Consider the following 17906-nt stretch of genomic DNA (forward strand, 5'->3'; position numbering starts at 1 on the left):
AAGAAAACAGTCTAAAAGTTTGTTGGTGCCTATATAGGCTACCATTGCTGGGGGTTAAATTTGGGAGTGGCATTTTTGGAATATGATAGGCCTATGTTTGGCTTGACAATGACAATGGAGTAGGCAAAAGCACAAACAGATCTGGGACCAGGCTAGCATCTTAGGTCGATCTAATCAAAGTGATACAATTACTGAGAGCAGAACATAGGTTTTTAAGCAAAACATGCATGTGGAGTTATGTCATGTTGTGATGGATCACCATCATCAGGTGAGCCTCTGTCCAGTACCATAATGACAGCCTATTATCTCTCACATGTGAGCAATAAATCACATCTCACAGATTTTTTGTTGTTGTTCATAACAAATCTAAAACTATTTTATTTTTGTGAAAACTTAGACGTGGTATTCTTGAAATATGTCACTTAAATAGTCTATACAACAGACTAAAACAAAATCACTGTAAACCTACAAAAATCCTTTAAAATCGTTGCGGCTGCTGTTTCACTTGCATGACCATGGGCTCGAGAGGCGGGCTCTCTTAGACCGGAGTTCTCTATCCACCCATCCATACTGTTATATTTCTCATATCCAACATTGAAGTGCTGGAGCACAACAAAATGTGCATGCAGCAGACGCTTGAAGTCAATAATTTTTGCTCACTGACTGATACCCGTCAATTTCGTTGAAAGCTGGATAATAATTTTGCATCAAACAAATGGGGTCATGCAAACTTCTGGAGAATATGAACATGACATTTGGGAAGTGATTTGCAGACATAATATCAAGTTTGTACGGAATGGGTTCCTTTGCATAACCTCGTTTCAGTTTATGCATCAGACAAAATAACATACAAAAGCTCAAATGGAGACATTTACATTGCATGATATGCTCAAAAACTCCACTAATCTTTATAAGATATTATGTGACTTTGGAATCAAGAATGTGTCGGAGTGCGACGATGAAAGCCAGACGCTGCCGGAACCGAAAGGTAACCAATCCAAATGATAATCATACATGTGGGGGAAGTTAAATTGACAAAAAGTCATTGTCTAATTGTATATATATTTTAAATAAAAAATAAACATGTTTTTAGTGGAGATATTGATGCAAAGTGTTAAAAATGTAGCATGTTTTATTTTTAAAGTCATGAAACCGTTTTATTTTAAAGTCATAACACCCTGTTTACACAAACCTGCGAAAATGCATTTTGTCCCAAATCATCCATATTTCAAAATGTTGGGTAATCTTTTTATTGTTATTATTATGCGAACCTGCGCATTGAGAGCGACCCTTTGGACACCCCAAACGATGCATTTACGCGCGGTTGAAATAGGATGCGTTCTTTCGACTCCTCTGCTTGGATGGAGTGAATATCATTATTTAATTTTTTTACATTAATTAATTAACACACGATTACAATTTAGTATCAGGTCAACACGTAGTTGTCTGATAGGCTACAGTAGGTCTTAGTGTTACATTGACTGAAATGATCTCTGAATTCTCATTGAAATTAGGCGGAGCTGATAGGCTATACTATGAATCCAATATTTTGCTAATGCAAACCCCACATTTGCACACATTCTTCCCCTGAGTAATCCAGCCAACCACAACGGACTCCAACTGAATTACAGATTAATTGCCTTTAGCCTACTAACCGTAGTTCTAAAATAATCCTGGATGAGTAAGGAACAAGCATTTATATTTAAAGTTTTTCTCAATTGTGTAAAAGCTATTTTGGGATCTGTGTTGAAACGTAACCTATCTATATATTGGCCTGTAGTACAGCAATGACCAAATGCTAATAGCCTATATTTACAGAACTTCTGGTAATTTTCTTTCCTTTGTACCTGACGTGCATATCTTAGACCACATTCTGCAGAACTTTAAATACAAATGTCATCAGTGGATTTAAAAAAAAAAAAAAAAAAAAACACTTTTAAGCCTGTGTTTAGTTCACAGAATATTAACACATTGTTTTCATCACAAGATAATGTGTTCAATTGTGTTCATCAGTAAATGCTACTGCACAATATGCTAAAATCACCTCATCAGTGTCATACCATGTACAATATAGGGAAAGATCTAGGCAGTGGGGCTGTCTAATCATTTTATTTCACAATATTGCACATATGCAGAGAATGAAGTTGGGTTACTTCTAAGAAACGTTGCTATACTCCGAAGTCATCATCTCCGACATTGTGCCCTTCCATCGTAGAGCTTTGCTTTAGTGTGTATTGAGGCCTATATATTCATAGCAGTTGTGTTTTTCACCTTGCCTTATTTCTACTGTGTATTGTGTTTCTGTGTGCCAATGGAAAGTCAACAAAAACTATGAGCAAACGAGCCTACGTGTTGAATACATGCAATTGTGATTGGACCGATTAATGAATCATGCACACAATGTGCTTATTTTTCATGTAATTTCTTTTATCAGTAATATTTGATTTGATGTGTATGAAATTGTTTGGTGAAATGTGCATTAAAGGAGAGTAATTGCCCATAACTCTGTACCTTTGGATAGTTGTACTTCCAATTTTGATCATCATGATTTATTGACAGCAAAGAAAATGTATTGATCTACTGGGATTTTTGAAAGACAGACTAACTTCTTGTTTTGTCTGCTTGGATTCAAGAGATAAGTATGATTGCATTAATCTATTTGCAGGCACTTGTGTTCTTTTGATGAATGTATTTGCAATTTTGACAGTAAACTATAGTCTTGATGATTGTATTTATGTTTTGAGAAGCCATTTACTTTGTTGCAAAAGGCCACAGAGTTCTGTGTCTTGTGGACTCTGTTTTGAAAATCAGCAACATTATTCCAAAAAATGATTGTACATGATTGAGAAAAAAATGTACAGTTGAAGTCGGAAGTTTACATACACTTAGGTTGTAGTCAGTAAAACTCGTTTTTCAACCACTCCACAAATTTCTTGTTAACAAACTATAGTTTTGGCAAATCGGTTAGGACATCTACTGTGTGCATGACACAAGTCATTTTTCCAACAACTGTTTAAAGAAAATTATTTCACTTAGAATTCACTGTATCACAATTCCAGTGGGTCAGAGGTTTACATACACTAAGTTGACTGTGCCTTTAAACAGCTTGGAAAATTCCAGAAAAGTATCTAATGGCTTTAGAAGCTTCTGATAGGCTAATTGACATCATTTGAGTCAATTGGAGGTGCACCTGTGGATGTATTTCAAGGCCGACCTTCAAACTCAGTGACTCTTTGCTTGACATCATGGGAAAATCAAAATAAATCAGCTAAGACTTCAGAAATCAATTGTAGACCTCCACAAGTCTGGTTCATCCTTGGGAGCAATTTCCAAACTCCTGAAGGCACCACGTTCATCTGTACAAGCAATAGTACGCAAGTATAAACACCATGGGACCACGCAGCCATCATGCCGCTCAGGAAGGAGACGCGTTCTGTCTCCTAGAGATTAACGTACTTTGGAGCGAAAAGTGCAAATCAATCCCAGAACAACAGCAAAGGACCTTGTGAAGATGCCGGAGGAAGCAGGTACAAAAGTATCTATATCCACAGTAAAACGAGTCGTATATCGACATAGCCTGAAAGGCCGCTCAGCAAGGAAGAAGCCACTGATCCAAAATCGCAATTTAAAAAAAGCCAGTCTAGGGTTTGCAACTGCACATGGGGACAAAGATTGCACTTTTTGGAGAAATGTCCTCTGGTCGGATGAAACAAAAATAGAACTGTTTGGCCATAATGACCATCGTTATGTTTGTAGGAAAAAGGGCGAGGACTGCAAGCTGAAGAACACCATCCCAACTGTGAAGCACGGGGGTGGCAGCATCATGTTTTGGGGGTGCTTTGCTGCGGGAGGAACTGGTGCACTTCACAAAATAGATGGCTTCATAAGGAAGGAAAATGATGTGGATATATTGAAGCAACATCTCAAGACATCAGTCAGGAAGTTAAAGCTTGGTTGCAAATGGGTCTTCCAAATGGACAATGACCCCAAGCATGCTTCCAAAGTTGTGGCAAAATGGCTTAAGGACAACAAAGTCAAGGTATTGGAGTGGCCATCGCAAAGCCCTGACCTCAATCATATAGGACATTTGTGGAGAGAACTAAAAACCATGTGCAAGCAAGGAGGCCTTACAAACCTGACTCAGTCAGGAGGAATGGGTCAAAATTCACCCAACTTATTGTGGGAAGCGTGTGGAAGGCTACCCAAAATGTTTGACCCAAGTTAAACTATTTTAAAGGCAATGCTACCAAATACTAATTGAGTGTATGTGAACTTCTGACCCACTGGGAATGTGATGAAAGAAATAAAAGCTGAAATAAATCATAATCCTTACAACTATTCTGATATTTCACATTCTTAAAATAAAGTGGTGATCCTAACTGACTTGAGACATGGAATTTTTACTAGGATTAAATGTCAGGAATTGTGAAAAACTGAGTTTAAATGTATTTGGCTAAGGTGTATGTAAACTTCTGACTTCAACTGTATAATAGAATATTTTACAATCGAATTAGGATAAATTAATTTCACCCTCTTTACACAACTAGGGCCATGTCATTGAAAACAAATAGACCTAACAAATTGATTATTTGAAGGTAATGATAATATGGATAATGATGGTGATGCTGATCTTAATAATAATGATGATGATAATGTTTATGATAATAATTGTCTGATAATATTGATGATAATGATTAAGAAGATGATGTTGATAATAACGATAACATTGACGATGACAATGAAAACAATGATGAAGATGATGGTCTTGGTGATGATGACGTCTGATGATAATGGCAATTATAAGACCAATGATGCTGACTGTCTTTCTCTCCTCCCTATAGATTTGAACCAGACGGTGCGCATCTTCCTCTACTGCCTCATCTTCCTGGTCAGCGTGCTGGGTAACAGCCTGATCATCGCTGTGCTGGTGAGGAACCGCCACATGCGCACAGTCACCAACCTGTTCCTGCTCTCCCTGGCCGCCAGCGACCTGATGCTCTGCCTCTTCTGCATGCCCTTCACCCTCATCCCCAACCTCATGAGGGACTTTGTGTTCGGCTCGGGCATCTGCAAGGTGGCCATGTACTTCATGGGTGAGTCCTGACCTGGGCCCGTATTCACAAAGCGTCTCAGAGTAGGAGTACTGACCTAGGAACAGTTTTACCTTATAGATCATAAAGAATAAGATTATATGGATAGATCCTAGATCAGCACTCCTACTCTGAGATGCTTTGTGGATACGGGCCCAGGTTTCCATGACCATGTAGTGTGTTTAGGTCTCCATGACCAGGTAGTGTGTTTGTCTCTTAGGGATTTCTGTGTTATTGCAATAAGATGTGTTTACATACTCTTGTCATCTTCTGTGCTGCATAGTTAATCGTGGTCTTATCTTGTTATTGTCTACTACACTGCTGTCACTCATTTCAAAGGGTCAAGTAAGGGGAGTGAGTAGAGTAGGTTCTGTCCACATAGCCACATAGGAAGATTCCTTTCAGCTTCAGCCACTCACTCACTGACCTACCATGAACACATTGGAGTGGGCTGTAGGCTAATCATGGAGAATCAACAACGAAGCAGATGCCAGAATCCATTGAGCCAATACCACCTCCATTTAGGCTCTGACCTGGTGCCTGGTGTGAAGAGACACCCAATAAAGTAATTTGATGGCTATAGCCGTGGCTGCGTTCCCGCCGCCCGGGCTGTGAACGTACTGGCCCTGCCTCCTGATTTAAGGAGCCATTTATTCTGAGCAGAAAAGGTCCAGGCCACAAGGCAATAAGAGGAAGAAAAATAACATGGTAGAAGAGTGATGTTTGAGACACTTGTCAAAAAAACAATAACTTTAGACTCTCAGGCATAGAAATATCAATAAAGCTGTATAGTTGAGGATCCATTCTCGAGAGGCATTTGAAGTCAAGGCTGTACTGTTCTCATGGTTCATATCTAGTTGAAAACATTCCATTGAACTTTATGTCTGGATGTTGTATGGATATATAGGTTCAAGATACAGTAGCTCGATGCATAGCTGTATCTTCAAGTGCTCTTGTAGTTCCAATGTTTATCAACAATATTTCCTGCCTAGATATTGTATGGATAAATCCTAGGTATATGCATTTGTATTAGCTGGATTAATTTTTTCGTTATTGCCTTCGGGAACATTTTCTATCGTGGTATTTGTTAGTAGTTAGATAGTTCACACTGTTTGTTCGGCGATCCGTGTGCGGTGAGATCACGGCCATGTCAGTAGAGATGAATAACTCATCTGTCACAGAGTTTAACGTGAAATACAGCGGTACATCCACGGTAATGTGCATTTATTTAGATGTGCCGTTGTTACTATTACTCTGTAAGTTTGTTAACTTCCACTGGTTAATCCTGAAGAGTCTATTGATGCACTCGTGCGTCAATCTAAGTAACAATACATTTTTTTAAATCCCCATGAAAATCCATAAATGTATGATTTTTGCATGGGCTGCGTCTCAAACCATCAAATCCGCCTATGTCGGCCTTCCACGTCTGCAGTGGAAGGTGGCCGAGCTACACCGGTAATCGTTTCTCATGAAAACGTCTGAACGGTTTTGCCTAAAAAACTATTTTGACCACTCTATGGAAAGGGGACACTCACGGACATGATGGTGTTCTCGATTTTGCAAGTGCCACAGGACTCGTCTGAAGGTAACCCATACAAACTAAATGAAGTATGGAGTTATTTTTGTTGCCACAAAACTAAGGGGTTAAATATGTGCCATCAAATATTTCCTGAGCTTTCTTATATATTCTAGATATTGGACAGACACTTCAAAACCTTATTCCTTATGATACATTTTTTTAACTGTATTTGTTTTGCCATTTGTGTGTTATCCAATGCGTTTCTATGGGCTTTAGTAGTAAAGGCCAAATTCAATATTTTATCAAATATTTGTTTTGTATATATTATTTTTACCTAAAGGGGTCCTAAAATTCTAAATCAAATGACTAAATTATCCATGGCATGACCGTCTTAAAACAATTCCATATGTTAGCCTAGTGCTCTGTCTCTACACGCTCGTAAAGTCATTATTCACAATTCATTCAGGATTATCTATAGTCTAGGCAGCATCCACATTAATGTAGAAATGCTTAGAAACATATTCTAATCTTATTTACAATAAAAGTGACTCCAAAATGACACAGTACATTGCTTTTCCATTCAATTCTATTGGGCACAAAATAGTCTGAAACACAACCAAAACAAAGAGCTAATACATCGAACAAATTAGTAGTCACAAACTTGATGTAGTCATTGCGTGCTATGAATATGGGACCAAATACTTAACTTTTTACTACTTTAATACACATAAGTGAATTTGTCCCAATACCTTTCCTCCCCTAAAATAGGGGGACTATGTCCAAAAAGTGCTGTCATTTCTAAATGGTTCATCCGATATGGATGAAAATACCCTCAAATTAAAGCTGGCAGTTTGCACTTAACCTCATAGTCATTGTTTGATTTAAAATCCAAACTTTTGGAGTATAGAGACAAAATAAGAAAAACAACTTGCCCATCCCAATAATTATGGAGGGTACTGTTTCTACCCTGATACTTGAAGAATATAATTTATAAATTCCTCATTAGCTTAGTTCTGTCGGATTCCAACATAACCCAAAATATAAACTTCTTTAATTCCATTGTTTGTAAACAATGTGATTGTAAACAAACACTGTATAGCCTTAAAACACAGTTTACATTATTATGTGGCTATCATGGATGGTCATCCATAACTCTGTCTATGAATTTGAGATTGGTTACATTTCTCCAGCCCTATTCCTCAGCTGCTTACCGAAACAGTGGCAGGGTGACTGCCTTGCTGTTTGAACTACAGATTATCCCTTGAATTGTCACCTTAACCTGGTCTGGCAAGCCTCCAAATCACAATCACACGAGGCTACATTGAGATTCTACATAGCTACGACACTGTTACATATTTCTATATTAATAACTAACATTTTACATACATATTTACTACACTGTACACTGTAAAATATTTAGCCATACAAAATCATTGCAGTACAACATGCTAATGTAGGCTACATGCTTGTTTGTAATCGATCTATTAATCAGAATCTATACTCGCGTGGTATCAAGGACCGTTATTTGTTGTCATCCCTCCAGGTATCTCGGTGAGTGTCTCTACCTTCAACCTGGTGGCCATTTCTCTGGAGCGCTACAGTGCAATCTGCAACCCCTTGACCTCCCGTACCTGGCAAACCAAGTCCCACGCTGCCAAGGTCATCTCTGCCACCTGGGTGGTGAGCTTCCTGCTCATGCTGCCCTACCCCATCTCCAGCACTCTGGTGCCCTTCACCCGGGTCAACAACAGCACAGGCAACATGTGCCGCCTGGTCTGGCCCAGTGATGTCATCCAGCAGTCCTGGTGAGAGGAGAGATACTTTAGAGATGAGATACGTTTTTCGTCTGTCCACCATCACAAAGAGAGGTTTCAGCCGTTAGATGATTTTCTCTGTAAATAATGGAGAAGTCTGCTCAAAAGATTAAATTAAATTGATGTCTATTACTTTTTGGGGGTTAAAGTATCTAATTCAGTGATGTTGTTGATCTGTTAGATATATACTTAGCAATGAGGAGGTAGGTCATTGTTGGGCTCAGAAAGCTGTTCTGTCAGGTCGGAACACTTTGATATACTGAACGCACACTTACCTGCTTTTGACCAATCTGGTAACCCCATTGACCTGTTGTTCCTCCCAGGTACGTGTCCCTGCTGCTGCTCCTCTTCCTGGTCCCTGGGGTCGTGATGATGACAGCCTACGGGCTCATCTCCCTTGAGCTCTACAGGGGAATTAAGTTTGAGATGACCAACAGGAAGTCCAGCAGAGGTACGTTTACCTCAACTGGCCTCTTGAAAACGTGCAGCTCTGGCCATCATGTCATCTACATTTTGTGGCAACCTTATTGGCAATCATGTACAATTGGCTAATCTTTGGTAAATCCAATTTGTACAGGGACATTATTCATGTCTATGTTTGGTCCTTCTGTGGCTCAGTTGGTAGAGCATGGCGCTTGTAACGCCAGGGTAGTGGGTTCAATTCCCGGGACCACCCATACGTAGAATGTATGCACACATGACTGTAAGTCGCTTTGGATAAAAGCGTCAGCTAAATGGCATATATTATTATTATATTATTATTATAATGTCTCTCGCAGAGATAATTTCCTTATCATTATTATATCCAGCTTTATCATTTGTAATTGTTATTTAGGGAAATGCCATTTTCGTTCATGTTCATTTGTATTCATATCTGCTGTTATGATCCATCACAGACAGACAGTGCAGCACGGGCAGCATCAAACCCGGCGACAACGACGGCTGCTACCTCCAGCCTGCCAAGAAGGGCGAGTTTGCCCACCTCCAGAGCCCTCTGTCGACCCACAGCCCTAACGTGACCATCAAAATCAGAGGCAGCACGGGCAGCGCTAAGTCCACGCTGAGCCGTGTGTGCAGCAACAGCTCCACCTCTAACCTGATGGCTAAGAAGCGCGTGATCCGCATGCTCCTGGTCATCGTCTGTCTCTTCTTGCTTTGCTGGACACCCGTGTTTGCAGCTAATGCCTGGAGGGCCTTCGACCGCCGCTCTGCCGACAAGCTCCTCTCGGGGGCGCCGATATCCTTCATCCACCTGTTGTCGTACACCTCGGCTTGTGTCAATCCCATTATATACTGCTTCATGAATAACCGTTTCCGCCAAGGGATTCTGTCCACCTTCACCTGCTGTAGCTGCCCCAAGGGCGGTGGGGTCAGGAGGGGGGCTGGGAGTAGGATCGGGACGGGGACGAGGAGAGGGGGAGGAAGAGGAGGGATGAGGAGCGGGGAGAACGGGCACACGCCATCCAGTGGTAATAGCACGCGCTTCACATACAGTAGTATCCGTGGCTCCGTTCAGGCTTAGCTTCCTTTGCCATCATCGACCAGTCAGAAGTAGGTAGTGGTCATGAAGGCGGGGTGGCCTGTCCAAAGTGTGCCCCCCACCCCCACCCACTGTACCATGAGATTTTGGTCTCTGTTAAGGTCATGCCTTCTTTCCACTTCAAAGTCCCCGTGCCTGTAAGAGTGGACATGTACGCTGAGTATACAAACCATTAGGAACACCTGCCTTTTCCATAACCCAGGTGAAAGCTATGATCCCTTATTCAATGTCACCTGTTAAATCTACTCCAATCAGTGTAGATGAAGTGGAAAAGGCAGGTTAAAGAATCATTTTTAAGCCTTGAGACATGGATTGTGGCTGTATCACATCCGGCCGTGATTCGGAGTCCATAGGGCGGCGCATAATTGGCTGAGCGTCCTCCGGGTTTGGAAGGGTTAGGCCGTCATTGTAAATAAGAATTTGTTCTTAACTGACTTGCCTAGTTAAATAAAAGGTTACAGTCCTTTGAATGGGGCATGGTAGTATGGTAGTTTCATGCTCAACAGTTTCCCTTGTGTATCAAGACTGGTCCACGACTAAAAGGACATCCAGCCAACTTCACACAACTGTGGAAAGAATCCCTTGGGAACGCTTTCGACACCTTGTAGAGTCCATGCCCAGACGAATTGACGAACTGTCCTGTGGGTGCATGGGTGCAACCCAATATTAGGAAGGTTATCCTCATGTTTTTTTACACCCCGTGTATGTATTGAGAGGATCCCAGTGAAAGAGTCGATGATAATATTGGCGCCATTGCGAAGACAGGATAATCTAACCATAGCATGTTGACTTCATGAAACTGAGAAAATCAGCCAGAGTTTTTAACAAGGAGATGATGATCTGATTTTAAAAGAACTAACGGTAAACAAACTATAAAAGACTGAGGAATGGTGGCACCTCATTAAAACTCTGACGTATACAGTACCACCCTATATGCTGCATTCACAGGGACCGTGAGAGAACATGGCTAGGTCATGTCTACGGCAAAGAGGTTTACATTCAGTACCCCCCCCCCCCATACCTCTGTGACCTCCCTTTACAGGCAGTGCAACAAATGTGTAAACACTTCCTGACTTAAATCACTGCCATTCCAGGCAGTTGCGCATTATTTTGTGCCCTAGCCTTGTAGCACAGTGCCACGCTCTAAAACAAGTCATTAGCGTACATTGGCGTGTTTTCTCTTTCTTGACCCAGTCAGCGTGCTTTTTCATCGTTGTGCCACATGTAGTACTGTGGGTGACATGACTCGTCGCCTTATCGAGGTGTGGGACTGTGCACCTGTCTGTTCCCCTACTTCAAAGAGATGTTTCCCGGCACTACCTGTCAATCACACCCCACCTGGTCTCTGTTGACTTGGGTGTTTGTTTATGCTTCTCATGAGCTTCGTCTCCAAGAACCACTCGCCCTTGCGAGTACTATACTGCAGCGCAAATGTAACATACTGTGTCGTTTTCTTTATTACCTTGTTTTCCTGCAGCATTAAGTCAATTTTAATTGTATAGTTTTCGCATTGCTCTCTAAAGTAAATTGCTATCAGACTTGCATTGGAATACATCACCCGAAAAAGGAAATTGAATATTCAAAGTATATACTGTCTGGTCGGGGGCCCTTTCAAGTCCCTGAGTAAGAAGGTGCAGATGGATTGCACTTGCTTACACTGCAAGGGCGAGTGGTTCTTGGAGACGAAGCTCATGAGAAGCATAAACAAACACTCACCTCTGAGCTGGTTCAGAGGCACAGGTTGTACAAACAAATGCAGAGTGGTGTTACTTCACAGACGGACTATTTGCTGTGCTTAAAAGGGGACAATCTGCAGTTGCTCCATCCAGTTTTAGACATTTAAATGAATGATACACCCATTGATTCTTGAAGAATATAACTTGTAGATGCCTCACGAGCTGAGTTCGACTGTCGTACGCCATCAGAACCCAAAATATAAACTTGTTTTGCTCCTTTGTTTGTAAACAATGCAACTGTAAAAAATATAATAAAAAAAACACTATGGCCTCAAAAGCATGGTTACATTTCCCCATCCCTGAGATGTTTACCAAATCAGTGGCGGGGTGTCTGCTTTGTTACTGTTCAAACTGCCTGTTTAAGTCAGCCCTTTATGAGGATATTACCATGTTTTTTTTTTTGCATAATTGAGGTCCTCGAACATAAAAATACATATAGTTAACGACACGTTTAATTTCACACATAATTCTGTCACTTTTTATTTCTTGATTTTTGTATGCCAATATTGCAAGTAATTTTTTTTTTAATGACATGGATTTGAGCATGAACTGGAACTGCAATATGTACAAAAAACTGAAACAAACAGTCCCCTTGTTTTCACGTTATTGCTAAAATGTTACAAACTGCACAGGTTTCTACCATCGGCAACCCTTTAAGCACTGAGTATACTACCACACTGACAGACTGACACTCTGCTTAACATTACAACATTACACACAGAGAGAGAGAGTGTGTGAGAAAGGAGAGAGAGAGACAGTGTGTGAGGGGGAAACGAAATGAAAGGTAAGAAAACAGACTGCAGCAAAGCCAAGCGTACAGAGCTAAGAGTGTAAAGGGATGAGAGGGAAAGTCAAAATGTACGTACACAGACAGAGGAGAGACGGAGAGAAGCGTAAAGCACTTCTTAGTGCAGCCAGCCAATAGTCTTGGGGAGAATGTCAGGCCGAGTGCAACAGAGGAAAGGCTGCTCCAACACGCCTTTTCATTTATTTACAGCTGCCTCTCGCTCTGTCCTGTTTCGTTTAGCAGTGCATGAGAAATCTACGTTATAAAAAGACATTTGGTATATTAGAGGATACATACATACATACATTGTTCAGAGCTCGTTACAACAACAAAAAACAACAGCTGCTTTTGGAAGAACAAAACAAACAATATGGACTGACCGAAAAATGAAAACCGGTGTGTATACAGTATTTTCAAAAAGCATCACACAAGTTGGAGAATATTTTGTATTTTGCTGGGTGAGCTTTAGTTACCATGTTGCTAAAGTTTGCTCAGATAATAAAAAGCCACGTAAAAACATTCCACCCCCTGTAGGGGGGGGGGGGAGCTGCCTTCCCCTTGTTGAGTGAAACCTGAGGAAGGGGAGCACTGATGCGCTTCTTGACCATAATAGTTGGTCCTCTGGACCCACCCTCTCCTCCTGCTCCAATCCGCCATGCCTCCACTGTTCTATAGAGAACATGTAAACCGTTCAACCAGTGTCATGTTCATTAGGGCACACCGTTGCAAACATTTCATTCCATTTCCCGCCTACTGAACATGACCCAGCAAAGAGGATCAAAGAGAGATATGAGAATACGCACGACCCTTCCACTGTTTAAGAGATGCAGCGCAATGCCACTTCCTTCCAAACTCACTCGGGCATCAGTGAGAAACGTAAGGAGCAGGCAGGGTGGAGCCCAGAGAGACAACAGAAAGTATCGAAACAGAAATATAATAACACAAGCAGAATGACAGGTCGACTGACTGGAGGACGCCTTAGGCATTAGAGAGGCGTTCCCAAACTCACTTTGATATCTAAGAGATAAGCTCGCCTCTACCAGCTGAAACGGGCACAATGAAAACACTGCGCAAAACCCAAACATATTTGGTGACCACCTTATTGACATATCACAATAGAGTAAAGGGTTAAGAAAGGCCAGTAGCATTTCTCTTTGTTGTGTAAAAAAAAGTCCATATTAAGGTGATTAGTGACAAAGCTCATGTTGGTTTGATGCTACAAAATGTTCAATTTAGGTTGATACACCCATGCTTTAATTCATTAGAAAAAGTACAACTGTTGCTGGACCGACCTTTTGTAAATTGACAACCCAGGCCAAACTAGGCAGCAAGGGCAATAATGCACTTATTTCTTTGACATAAAATAAGACAAGGGGGGGGGAAACTTTATACCAATAATTTAAAATAATATCAATATTATTACACTGTTTACATTAACATCAATGGCTGGAAAAATAGAAGGGGCGGGAAGAATCTAAATAGGGAGGGGGGAAAAAAGCATCCCTTAAGTTTGCATTTTTTTCGGGGGGGGTAAATAGAGCACTTTTTTGTTCCCTATTATTAAAGGGATATGACTGTTAAATGGGTACATGAATGACATTGGCCAGAAATACTTCTTAATTAATAAGCAGACATTCAAGTTAAAGCATCATAGTTCTTCCCGGAAGTATATACAGTTCCACTGTAATACTATGATCAAAGTATTGCCTTTTTCTTTTTTTTTTAAATTTTGTTGATCCACATATTATTTCCAACAATGAGAGAGGAACAATCACTTGTTTTATATTTGGATCAAGTCGGAAGACGGCGCGGGACCCAAACAATCTTCAAAGTCCATCTTTACAAGAGCATTGATTGTTTGGAACATAAAACGGTGTACGCATCCACGCACCCACCCAACCACATTTTGAAATGGAGTGAGTCTCACTCACTGATCCATTGTTAGACTACACAGAGGAGCCAACACACTCACTCTCACACACACACACACACACACAACCCCCCCACCACCACACACACACGCGCACAGGCTGGTGAACTAGTGGTCAGGCAGACAAACCCCAAGAGACACGACCTGTACAATATTGCTGTACGTTTTTCCAAATACACATATTCAATAACAGACACACATCTAGAAGGCCTTATTCATTCTAACAGGAGACTTGATCACCATAAATACAGCCGGTGAGTGTGGCTACTTTCAGAAAGCGAGTTTTACAATGTACATGTAATTGTTGTGTAAGGTCAAAAACCATAGGACGTTAGTTAAAAGGCTTTTAGGAGGCCAAACAGAGGAGCTCAATGCCCTCACAAGACAATGTATCCATGCCAAACTGGAGAAAGCAGGGCACTGTGATAATAAAGTACATCATTTATATAAGTGTTGTACTTGTACACTGAACAGAGTTAATATTATCCTTAAAAAGGCCCACAAATCTTCCAGAAGGCTGACAATGTGGTTTTGGAGCAGTGGCAGATGGATTGCATTATGGGTAATATAGTCCAATGAAACAACTTAACAAGTGGTGATAAGACAGACAGACTGTTTTTGCAACACACAGGTTCTTGGAAGTTACGTAAATGGAAAGGGCAGGTCGTTGGAAGGGTATCGGTTCTCTTTGACATTTAAGTTAGCGGTAAGGCCACATCAAATTGGAAGTGTCTGTCTTTTCTGTTTTCTCAAAACAATGGAAGTTTTAAATACCACGAGAACTATAATATAATATAATAATAACACAGGAAGACACCAAGGCCTGGTGAGACAGTATACAGACTGACAGATTTCAAAACGTCGACAGATACTTCTGTGGCGACCAATAGATCGGCATGATCTCAACATGGGATATATGACACGATTTCTTCTGACTGTGTGCACAGTAATAATCTACAGTTCTAAGGCTACCTTTTCAATTTGATGACTAGAATCATAAAATGTATGTGGAAATGAGAAACTATTTTGTAACTGGTAGTGGAAGTCGAGTTTTTTAAAGTTTGAAATACAATGGAAGAATTCTGCGGACTTCGCTATGGCTCCTTGTGTGATGTACAGACATGTAATTTCCGAAGGAAACATAGCTAGTAGCACACAGAGAGTATTTCAGACAAGGCAGAGGCATTGCTTAAAGCTTTTCTTTTTAAAGACTTCATAAAAACTAATGAGAATCCAAAATTAGGCCTGCTGAGGTCACTTCCTAACACAAACCGAACCTTCGGTTAGGTAAACAAAACAAAAAGAAATCCCCAGACTTTAGTCTTTTTTTTTTTAAGAGCAAAGTATCAAAAATTGAATGTTCCGTCCAAAAGAGCGGAGGGGGGAGCAGGCGTTTGACGGAGATAAGGGTAGCTATAATACACAAGCCAGGTCAGGATTTGGCCCCCCCAAAAAAAAGGCCAAAGCTAGGAGGGTGAGAATAGAAACTATTTGGTAACAAAAGTGTACTATATATTTCATACAAAAAAAGGTATGGAGAAAATGTACCTTTACTAAAGCTTATATGAGATCCTTGGTCCATAAAAACTATGTTATCGTCATCACGTTTTTATATGTGTCCCTCTATACCCAATCCTCACTCTCCCTCCAACAACGATACATCTCGCCCCCTTTACAGAAACATACAAACTAACGCAACATATAAAAACAAAGGAGGGGAAAAAATTATCGGAGGGAGGGGAGGGGAGCACAAAAACTATCCTTTTATGTTAACATTTTATACATGTGGCAGATGCATCGCTGTTGTGGTATCGATCTTCTTATGGCCGTCAAAGGCGCTGGTACTCTGAGCCAATAGGAACTTATTCCACAGCTCCAACACCAGAGACAAGATGGTAGCGGTGAAGAGTTCCGCACAGTTTCTCTTATTTCCGTTGGTTGACAACTTTTGACATCGTTCTTTCCTTCGAATTCCTCCTCTTCCTCCCTTTTGTCCGACCAATTTCCTATTTCAGCTTCTTTTCTTGTATCCAAAATCAATATGCAGCACTTTTAGAGAGTCCGTTTACTTTGTAGTCTTTTCTTACCATGTGGTACGTTTTGCTCTCAAGGCATATTGTGTGTATAAGTGTGTGTGTGTGTGTTAGGACACCACGGTGGCGGCCGTGGAAGAGGACGTGACTCCTGCGTTGGAGCCGTTGGGGCCGTAGGTGTTGTTAGCGTCGCTGTTGTTAGCGATGTTGCTGCTGGCCGTGAGCAGGCGGTCGCTGCCCGCCCGCAGGATGGCTCCGGCGGCGTTGCAGTGCGGCCGCGGCCCGGGCTCCGGCGTGTAGGTGAAGGTGAGTGTGGTGGAGTAGATGATCCCGTCGTTTCGCACCAGCGTGACGGGCACCTGCACCGGCTGCCGCACCCAGCGCCAGCCCTCACGGAAGGCAGAGATGTCGGGCACCACGCACAGCATGCTCTCCGCACACCTGCGGGCAGAGGTAGAGAGAGAAAGAGTCAGAGAGGGTTTCAGCTCTCTAGATTTAATTATATTTGGGTTGACTCCCTCACTCTGTGATACCCTCAGTGTAGACCAAAGGCATTGCGTAATGACCACATGTCAGTTGACAATTAACATGTCGGTTGAGTATTATCTTTCATGGTCCTTCGGGACGGATTAGAACAAAACGACTTAAGTATACCAATGGTTAACATGCTTCCATCAAGCACTATGGGAGGCCCATATATATCCCTCATACCTTACACAGTGTCTGTGCTGTGCCTTGTACAAAAACAGCCCTGTAAAACCTCCCATGATACACACATCACACACAAATGGGTCAAATGGGGACCGTGGCGTTCTCAGTGTACATTGGGACCACTTACACACCGCCCTGCAGCCGACAGCCACCTCAACATTTCACTCACAGCATCTCCCAGTAGCGTTTTACAACCAGGATGAATGGCACACTGAGTCATACGGGACCCCTATTGTTTATCACAGGGTAACCATAGAGCTCTTTCATCTGTTCTAAAGACTCTTCCTTTATGGGAGCAGCCATAAACACTGGGTCGCCAATTCATCTATAAAATTCTACATGAAAAGGAAAAAAGTACCTTCGGGGATGTTTGGCATCGCGGGAAGGGTGTACTTTGAAACTGCCAATATCTGAGCCTAAATTAAATTCCATTTTGTTCAGATAGTACAAATTGGCTCAGAACATTGCTTTGACTTGGATCAAAGCACACCAATGTAAGATGCCATTATTGTATAAACTAGCCAATTACTATGTAAGCTGTCCCCTGGTTTGTCAAAGCGGTAGTCTTTTACAGTTTATAATGGCTAATGAGGTCAGACTGAATCAGGACATCCTCGTTCCCTTTTCAGAAACATATATCTCATGGATAAGGCTCATTAAATGTTTGTAGCAGTTTCAGTTCAAATTGTATTGGTCACATGGTTAGCAGATGTTAATGCAAGATTAGCGAAATGCTTGTGCTTCTG

The 17906-nt window shown here is 41.4% G+C and overlaps 2 protein-coding genes across 3 annotated transcripts in view; one reads left to right on the top strand and one right to left on the bottom strand.

Annotated features, from left to right (window-relative positions):
- Positions 1-587: 587 nt before the first annotated feature.
- LOC118368625 (cholecystokinin receptor type A) lies at positions 588-12382 on the top strand. The gene is made up of 5 exons (XM_035752890.1): positions 588-988; positions 4842-5093; positions 8153-8414; positions 8747-8874; positions 9320-12382. Exons 1-5 carry the CDS (start codon positions 862-864, stop codon positions 9943-9945), a joined length of 1395 nt encoding a protein of 464 aa, XP_035608783.1. The 5' UTR covers positions 588-861; the 3' UTR covers positions 9946-12382.
- LOC118368624 (recombining binding protein suppressor of hairless) overlaps positions 12150-17906 on the bottom strand; it is a 97654-nt gene continuing 91897 nt past the window's right edge. For both annotated transcript variants that reach the window (XM_035752889.2, XM_052495782.1), the window contains one exon: positions 12150-16890. In XM_035752889.2, the coding sequence (XP_035608782.2) occupies positions 16560-16890 (331 nt within the window). In that variant the 3' untranslated portion in view covers positions 12150-16559. The remainder of the gene's footprint in view (positions 16891-17906) is intronic.

The sequence above is a fragment of the Oncorhynchus keta genome, chromosome 35, assembly GCF_023373465.1.
Source record: "Oncorhynchus keta strain PuntledgeMale-10-30-2019 chromosome 35, Oket_V2, whole genome shotgun sequence".
Taxonomy (NCBI): domain Eukaryota; kingdom Metazoa; phylum Chordata; class Actinopteri; order Salmoniformes; family Salmonidae; genus Oncorhynchus; species Oncorhynchus keta.

Bases quoted from the DNA above. Each gene is read 5' to 3' on its own strand.
- LOC118368625 (XM_035752890.1), top strand. From the start codon at position 862: ATGGAGACATTTACATTGCATGATATGCTCAAAAACTCCACTAATCTT. The intron at 8,415-8,746 runs GTGAGAGGAGAG...TGTTCCTCCCAG, and splicing joins GATGTCATCCAGCAGTCCTG to GTACGTGTCCCTGCTGCTGC. The intron at 8,875-9,319 runs GTACGTTTACCT...GATCCATCACAG, and splicing joins CAACAGGAAGTCCAGCAGAG to ACAGACAGTGCAGCACGGGC.